Source organism: Canis lupus, chromosome 7 (genome assembly GCF_011100685.1).
Source record: "Canis lupus familiaris isolate Mischka breed German Shepherd chromosome 7, alternate assembly UU_Cfam_GSD_1.0, whole genome shotgun sequence".
NCBI lineage: Eukaryota > Metazoa > Chordata > Mammalia > Carnivora > Canidae > Canis > Canis lupus.
Genome location: NC_049228.1, coordinates 42,791,676 through 42,800,392, shown reverse-complemented (window position 1 = coordinate 42,800,392; position 8,717 = coordinate 42,791,676). Strand labels below are relative to the sequence as shown.

Sequence of the window (8,717 nt, the reverse complement as noted above, 5' to 3'; positions counted from 1 at the left end):
TTCCTGCACAAGCCCAATGAAGAGGCCCGAGTGCTTGGGGCCAGCTGGAAGCCAGCCTTCTGAGGGAGGGGAGCAGGGGGCACCACATCCACCACCCCCTCCATTCATTCAGAAGCAATTCTCTGAAGCGGCTCTCAAGCCTTCATCCTCACTTTCTTAGAAATTTGAAAACATCTGTGACTAAGAAAAGTCATCCTAAGAATCAAGGGCATCATTCCAGCCTGCTCTGTTGTGGTTTAGTGGGCCAGGCTCTGCATCCCGAGGGGACAGCTGCAGGTTGCTCCAGGGGGCCTTCGTGAGAAACCTGGGGGCCAGCCAGGTGAGCTTCACTGCGAAGTCCCAGCCTCGAGGCCCTGCCCCTCCCCCACCGCCCAGGCAGCGTGGGGGTGGGGGTGGGGATGGGGGGGGCAGGAGGTGGGAAGAAAAAGAAAGATGAGTCAAGACCAGCATCTTCAAATTAACAAACTGTAATTGTTTTCCCAAAGATACATTTTTTTCATACACATCCATCATACACTGTAACCAAAAAAAGCAGTGTACATGAAATAAGAGAAAATAAATTAAAAATCCATAGCATAGGTAAGGAGGCTCTAGTCTGGAGCACAGCTGAGTTTCCAGCAATATAAGGAGGCTCGAAAGTTTCTTTTTATAAGAATGCCTGCTAGCAGGGGTTCCAGCCAGGTGGTTGGTTGGTCTGTAAGTCAGTCTTGAGTACTTGAAACAGGTCTGTGTTTTTGTTTTTCCTTAGCGTTTAAAATAGCCATCATTGTCCTGCAATAGGCAGAGCTATCACGTCCAGGAAAAATGAGGGAGGGAACCACAGAGGCAGCGTGAGATCCGAATACAGCATTCAAAGGTAATTGGTCCAGTGGCGCCTGGGGAAGAGGGAGGGACGGCTCTCCAGGGTTAGCCATCTTCCTTGGGAGGTGTGTACCAGCCTGCACAGAAAGCCAAGAGACCGTCACGGGGTGCAGGCCCATGCCCACCCTCTCAGCCCAGTCATGGAGGGTACCTCCAAGGTCAGGGGTGAAAAGATCCTAGCAATGGCAAGGGCTTCCCAGTGGGGGGGAGGGGGGGCAGAGCAGCTGTATGGGGGCTGGGAAGCCGCCCACTGGAAGTCAGGACTATGGGGGTGGGGGGGACACACATGAGCTGCCTGACATGAAAGGATATAGTGATGTGAGCTTTTGTCTCAAAGGGTAGTCGGGAATAGGGCAGCACTGAGGACGCCACCTCCCACCCCCCAACCCAATACAACAGGCAGGCAGTCCTTTTCTGGGAAGGGAGCCACCACCTCCAGCCCTTCTCGGGACAGAAACAGGGGGGTAGTAACGGCTCAGAAACCAAGAGAAGGGATTCTTGCTCTGTGGTGGGAAGTGCCGTCCTCGGGGCTTGGTTGCAGCTCACCGTTCTTCTCGTGGATCTGCACCAGGGACTTGTAGGACTGCTGTGCTCTCGTCAGGCTGTACTGGGACTGCGGCAGGAGGTGACCGTGAACACGGCAGGCTGCGGCCCTCCTGCCCCACCCTCCACAGCTGCCAGCCAGAGACCTGGTGCCCCGGCACAGTGCCCTGCTGACCTGTGGTACCTTCTGCCCACAGCCCTGCCCCCCAGGCCCGCTCGGCAGAGGCGCCAGAGGCCTCACCCTCTTGGGCTTCGACGCGAGCAGCCTCAGGGCCTGGCTCCTTACTTTGTTGGCTCCAAACTGCACTCGTGCCTTCCCCTTCACCAGCGTGGCGCTGATCTGCATGATCACAGACTCTATGGAGTAGGCGCTGCTCCAGCCCTGGAACAGGGAGGGATGGAGCAAAGAAGGGTTAGCTTTTCTTGTGCATGTTCCTGCCCAGAGTTATGCCCACCACCCAGGCTGCAGGGATGTATACGTATGCTGATGTCAGCCCTGCCCTGCCCAGGCCAGCCAGGAGGGACCGACAGGCTCACCTGCTTGGTGAGGAGTTCCATGCAGATGGCACCTCCGCCCAGAACATACCTGCAGAAGAAAGGTCAGTGAGGCAGCTATATATGTGGCCAAACTCCACGCCTTCCTCACCTTCCGCCCCTGCTGAGCACTCACCCTCCGGAGAGGACTGGAGACACAACCCTGACAAACGGCGGGTCAAAGGGGAAGTTATCCTGTGAAGGAAGACAAAGGTGATGTCAGAGGGGCCCGAGTCCACCCCCAGGATGGCCCTCCACCAGGCAAGGAAGTCACCTGGCTGACCAGGGAGCAGCCACAAAGAGAAATCTTACTTTGAAAGAAAAATTAAGTAGGATGAAGTCGGCTCCTTCCTTCTCTTTAAGGATCTGGAGATCGTTGTGCAAAGCGCTGTCTTGGTCGACTCTGTGAAGCCAGAAGGGTGAGCTCAGAGCCCAGGTCCCAGCCCAGGAGCCCAGAGACAGCTCCAGCTCCCCCAGGCTGCCCACAGGGGCACAAGCCCGTCCACACACGCTGCTCCCCATTTACTACCCAGTCAACACTCACTTGAGGAGTTTGACGTTCCAATCATACAGGCTGTCATTCACAAGTTCGACTGCATAGTTTCCTGGAAAAAGGAAGACAACATGGGCCGTTGGGAAGGTCCAGAGTACAAGCGGCCTATGAGCCCACCCCCCAGGCTGACAGAACAGAGGCAAAGACTCCAAGTCCAGGCCACACGGACACACAAACCCAACCTAAACCACTGCTGGGGCACTGCATTCCTGGCCTGAAGGGTGCACGCACACTCACGTGTCCCAGGACTTCTCGAGGACCCAGTGCAACCCACACTCACCGCCTTTGAAACTCTGTGACCGGTATATATCCCTGAGCTCCTTCATCAGCCGGTCAGTGGCCTGCACCGAGCCAGACACCGCACCCTGCATGGGAGAGGTACCAGGCTAGGCTCAGACACACCACAGCCTCCCTGCCCCCAGGGAGGCCTCTGTTTCCCAGTTGGATGTCCCAGGACCCCCCACCCACAGCCGCACCCACCACCCCCCGGGCCCAGTTTTCCTGGGAAGGCACCTACGTTTAAGTAATCTTGCCTCTGATTCTTCTTTATCTTCTCTAGTATAGCCAAATTTTCCTTTCCAATGCCGTCATCTTCAGATTTCTTGCCCTCAGCTGGCTCCTCCTCTTTCATTTCATAGTGATCTAGGTCTTCCGTGTCCTGGGGCAGGGGCACGGGGCAGGGCAGGAGAGGAGAGAACCAGCAGAGGTTGTGCAGGGAGCCACAGGCCGTCCCATCTGGCTTAGAGCCACAGGCGCAGCAACAGTGCATGCAGTGGGCTGGTGAACATGGCGCCTCTCCGTTCCTGCAGCGAGTCCCAACCCCGTTCTGTCCGTGATCTAAGGACGAGGCCAATCTCCTCCCCATCAGTCTCAGGCAGCAGAACTACCCACGGACCCAGGGAAGGCAAGCAGGACTCAGCCATCTTGTTCCCTAGAACTCCACTCCAGCCACCCCTGAAACTCTCCCTTGGCAGGGATGGTTCCTCGAGTAACTGTGGCTGACACTGTGACTCAAAGCTCACGTCTCACCAGGTCACTACAGTGCCCGAGTTCTGAAGACTCGGGGTCGGAAGTGTCCTGCCCGCCCCGTCAGCATAGGGCCTGGATCAAGCGCACGGAGGCCCCCGCTGCAGACGGTGGAACAAGGGAGGTGGCAGAGGTCAGGAAGGAATGAGCCCCTTGTTCACCCTGTTGCAGGTGGGTCAGCAGTTGGTTCACTCCATGTGGGGTGGTGCACAGGCCGCCTGCCTCACAAAAGCAGCGAACCCAAGGCCATAGCACCATGCGGTTAATACTAATGCTCTGGTTGTCACCCCAGCTCATGACATCCTTGGGATACCCGTCACGTGCCAGGTGCTATACTAGGTGCTGCACTGTGGCTCATCCACTTCTTACAATCACCACGCCACTATCTGGCTGTTCGTCCCACCACCCTGACGAGGCAGCTGAGGTCAGTGAGCGTTACCACCACGCTCACAGTGACACCACCCTCAACAGAGCTACAATGTGAATCCCATTCCACATGGCCCAAGTTCTTGACCGTTATGTGACATTCTGCGAAAGCATCTGTTTCCAGAGACCAGATCACGAAGATTCAGCACTTATCACCCACTGTGCGGCGCATTCTGCACTTAACACCTGGCTTTGCCTTCCCGACAACCACACGTAGTCGTCACAAATCCTATCTTATAGGAAAAGCGCAGCTTAGGGAGATCGGGTAAAGCCCCCCATTAAACTTGGGATGCAGGACTCCAAGACTCCTGGAGCCATAAAGACACAGGTAGGGGTGTCTGTCTCCCACACCCTGGCTGCTCTTCCAAGTCAATAAATCTGGCCTTAATCCTTTCTCTGCCCGGTCTAGACCGCAGGGCTACATACAGGGAGCACTCAGTGGTGCTGACAGAAAAAGTCACCCGCCAATGCTGCCCAGGGGGTCCACCCTACCTCGGGCATCTCCTCATCTTCATCTTCTGATGACACATCCTCCTGTGTGCACTGTGATGGGGGGGGGGAAGGGGGAGGCAGAAATCAGAGCCCCAGTGGCTTCTCAGCACGCAGCTTCCAACCTCTGCCCCCGAGCCCTGGGTCTGAGGGTGGTGTGACTGCCCTCAAGTGCCCAGCCTCTCCCAGGCTAGGTGGGAGTGGAAGCCACTGCCCAGGGAGTGACTCCACGGGCAGCCCAGCCCGTCTTTCTCTTCCCACCACGAGCTAAAGATCAAGAGATGCACAGTGGCTGTGTTACCCACCTCCTACCACCTGGGCTGATTCTCCCAAGAACCCCTCTTCTACACAGGTGCCTCTAGACTGACACCACGTTGTCAGTTTTCAACGAGGAGCCTGGGTCCCCAATGGCCACCCACTGCTACTGTTAACGATAAAATGTTCCCCATCCTGCCAAAAGGGGAAACCCTGCCCACTCCTGCGTCTTAATAGAAGGTACTCTATTTGGCTACATGCCCATCTGGAGACAGAGAGCGCCACGACATGGGTACATATTTGCAGTGGCCAGAAGTGGAGAGAATTGACTGCAGGTGTATCCGGACGAACAGGTATTCGCTGAGTGCTGTCCTGGGACAGCCCCACACCATGGTGCCTAGGCCCCTCTGCTGCTTACCTGCTCCGCCGGTAGGGGCTGGTCTAGCATCTCCACATCTGGGTGCTGCGGCAGGTTGTAGAGTTTACACAGGTCGGAGATGATCCTCTTCAGATGCTGCAATAGCTGGGGGTAGAGGATCACAGTGACGTCAAACACCCCGTGCCCCCCACCTGGATGGATGTGTGGACGAGCCCCTGAACCCACACGTGCTGGCTAGTTCTCTGAGCCTTACAGGCCATGTGGCTGCAGGGGGCATTTACTGGACCATCCCGCTCTGGCGCTAGGCTCCCCCTCCGGCTTCAGAGAACCCCCTGCCCAGCAGTCTGCCCCCAGATGTACCCTTTCCAGGGAGTCTCCGTGACATGGGCCTCTTAGAAAGGGTGTCCCCCACCCGACACCCTGGCCCCTCACCAGAGTATTCCCTTTCTTTATATCCACCAGCCTCTCCAAGACAGCAGCCAAGTTTGGATCATCGGACTCCACTGACCAGATTGGGGGCACCGCAGGGTAGGACTCCTGAGAAAAAAGCGGGAGAAGGGTCAAAACGCACGACCCTGGGAAAGGCTCCATTTTGCCTTCTGTTGCCCAATGTTTCTATTTTCTTTGCTCCTCCTCTCCCCAACAGAAGCCCAGCTCAGCAAGTCAGTATCTAACCGAACAACTTCCCAACGAACCCCACACCAGGAGAACTCATTCCTGAGAGGGCCCTTTCCAAACAGTCTGAACATTTTTTTCTCTTCCCAAGAGGAAGCGTCAGAGACAGGGGCGGCAGACCACCAATGGTGAGGGAGGCAGCCCCTCCAGCCCGCGGCCAGTGCAGCTTTGCCCACTCCCAGCACACAGCCCCCTGGCCCTTCGGCTCCTCAGATCCCACTGTCTGCTCAGGAAGGGATCCCCTCACTACAATCACACTGAATAAAAGCAAAGATTGCAGATCACTTCCACATTAGCTGTGGAAGAACAGACACAAACTGGATTTTGTCCCCAGAACCTCAATGTAAGAGGGGAGCAGGAAGACTCTCCCCACGTGGGTTACCCACAGCACACGCCCTGGAAGACCAGTTTTCCATATCGCTCCCTTGGAGCCTGCCACCCTCTCCGCCCAGCGTAGGCTGCAGGGCTCCACATGGCAGGCTAGGAGAAGCCTACGCTGCTAGCATTCCCAGCATTCCTGAGCCACGGTGCCAAATGCAGCCTGACCAGACTTCCCCTCTGCCCAAACCCGGGGGCCCAGGTCAGGCCCCTTTGCAGGGGCCACAGAGTCTGACTTCTTTCCTGGCACAAAGACCACAAACAGACTCTGGCCACAAGATGGGCAGCGAGAAGGGGACAACCTACCCTCCAGGAGCTGGAAGTTTAATACAGAAACAGAATCAGTTCCTGAGAGTTCTACCGAGGTCAAGGAAACCTACCCACTTCTACCCAAGGTCTTAACTTTCTCAGGGTGCTAACCCTCAATGCTAGAAAACCCTAACAAAAAAGATGCTCAAATCTTCACCTCGCTAACCACACCCAGTCCACCAATCTCAACTTTTTAGTGGGAAAAAACTGGAGAAAGAAAGAAATGGGACACGCATTTTGGTGGGGCACCATCCAACCCAGACTGAGGCTTGCCGTACACCCTGACCTGGTTTGATGGAGAAAAAGGGAGAGAACACAAGAACTGTGTAAACTGCACTCAGGCCCTGGGTCCCACACCATCCAGCATCAGTCTCTCCCCAGACCCCAGCCTGGGTCAGGTGCTGTCCCAGGTTCCCCAGCTAATGCCCCTGGCAAGGGGGATGCTATCACAGCAGGTAGTTATCAGCCACTGACCCCCTCCCCAGGAAGTCAGAAAGTGCATGAGTAGGAGACACGCTGGGTGTCTCCTTGTTCAGCAAGCTCTTGCATGGAGAGATGTTCACCGGGGAGAAAAGGGACAGTTACTGCTCAGAACCAAGTAGATGGTGCTCCCACATCACCATCGTGGCCAAGAAAAGCACCCACCCAGGGCACAGGAGGGGAGTGGCAGATCTGCTACCAGCTGGGGCAAAAGGAGGAGAGTTAGAGGTTACATGGGAATGGAAAGGGAACCAAAGAAGAGAAAAAAAAACTCCACGATCTGCGAAACCAACACTTGGTAAAATTCAGGGAGCAAAGGGGGGCTTCGGGAAAGGCGCCCGGGCAGGGATCCCACAGGTGGCAACGTCCTCAGTCAAAGGTACGGGAGAACAGGGAGCATCAGTGAATCGTGCAGGGTTCAGGCCGGGAGGTCCCTGCAGCGGAGCCGGGGCAGAGGCCCCGAGCCCCGCGATGACAGCAGGGGCAGAAAGGGGCTTCCGCGGGCGGCAGGTAAAGTGGCCAGGGCCCGCTCAAGACCTTCGGGGTGTGGATGTGGGTTAGCGAAAGGGACCGGTGCGGCCGCCATATGTCGGGGCGCCCCTCGCCCCCCGGGTCCCTGGCAGACTCCGGGCGCACGGCTCAGGCTCCCGCCGCAGAAGCCAGTGGCCCCGCGGGGATGGAGCCGAGCCCGGGAGGGAGACCGGGCCTCCGGGTCCGGGGACGCGGGGTCGTGCGGGGTGGCCCCGGGTCCCCGACGGGGGTCCTCACCGTGATGTTGCAGTGGATGCGGACGGGATCCCCAGGCACCGGCCCCCGCGGGGGCAGATGCGGTCCGGGCGCGGCCCCCGCCCCGGCCCCTCCGGCCCCGGCCAGCAGGAACTCGCAGCTCAGCTCGTCCAGGCAGGCGCTGGCAATGCGGAAGCGCTCGTGGCCGCGGTGGAAGATGGACTCGAGCAGCTTCAGCTCCCGCCTCAGGCAGGGCCCCGGCCCCGGGCCCCCCCCCGGGCCGCCCCCGGCCCCCGGCGCCGCCCCCTGGCCCCCCAGCTGCTGCCCCGGCCCCGGCTGCTGCTGCCCCTGCGGCTGCGGCTGCTGCATCCTCCGCTCCGCTCCGCTCCGGGGCCGGCGGGCCGGGAGCCTCCGGCCTCCGCTCGGGCTCCGCCGCCGCCGCCGCCGCCGCGGTCCGCACTTCCTGATCCCCCCTTCGCCAAGATGGCGCCGCCGCCGCCTCCGGGACGGGGCCCCCCCGCTCGCCGGCCCCCAGCCGCCGGAAGCCGCGCGCCCCTCCCCCTCCGCTCCGGCGGCCCGCCCCGCCCCTCACGTGACCGCGCGGCGCCGGCCTCCCTCACGTGACCGCTCTCTCTCGCCCGCCCCCTGGTGCTCGCCTGCCGCCCTCCACACGTGACCCGGGGGCTTTGGGCCCGGCGCTTTCCGCGCATCGGTGCGTGCTGACGCAGGCCGTGCGCGTGAGCGTGCGCGTGCGCCCTCCCGCCGGCGTTTCCCCGTCACGTGTCCCGGCGCCGCGTGTTCCCAGGGGCCTCCTGCGCGGGACCGGCTTCCTGCCCGGGCGCGTCTTCCCCGGCCCACGCGGCGGCGAGCCTGTGGCGTGCTGACAGGAGGCCCCGAACCCCGGCGCCCGTGCGGGGCGGGGGGCGGCGAGAGCTTGGGGAGCGGCTAGGGGGCTTGCGGGCTCGTCTCCTCCCCTCCTGCCCGCCGGGCCTCCCCGGTGACCTTGGGGTAACCACCGCTCTTCTGAGCCTCAGTTTCCTCATCTGAGCCGTGGCGTGGGCCGGGCGGTGCACAGGACACCAA

General features: G+C 59.6%; 1 protein-coding gene across 1 annotated transcript; it reads right to left on the bottom strand.

The window, feature by feature from the left end:
- Window positions 1-451: 451 nt before the first annotated feature.
- Window positions 452-8,097, bottom strand: UBE2Q1 (ubiquitin conjugating enzyme E2 Q1). Its single transcript, XM_038543223.1, has 13 exons — window positions 7,677-8,097; window positions 5,499-5,603; window positions 5,106-5,210; window positions 4,436-4,486; window positions 3,009-3,149; window positions 2,772-2,856; window positions 2,483-2,543; window positions 2,251-2,341; window positions 2,075-2,133; window positions 1,942-1,990; window positions 1,691-1,786; window positions 1,408-1,474; window positions 452-938 (listed from the first exon to the last, which is right to left on the bottom strand). Exons 1-13 carry the CDS (start codon window positions 8,001-8,003, stop codon window positions 907-909), a joined length of 1,269 nt encoding a protein of 422 aa, XP_038399151.1. The 5' UTR covers window positions 8,004-8,097; the 3' UTR covers window positions 452-906.
- Window positions 8,098-8,717: the final 620 nt, after the last annotated feature.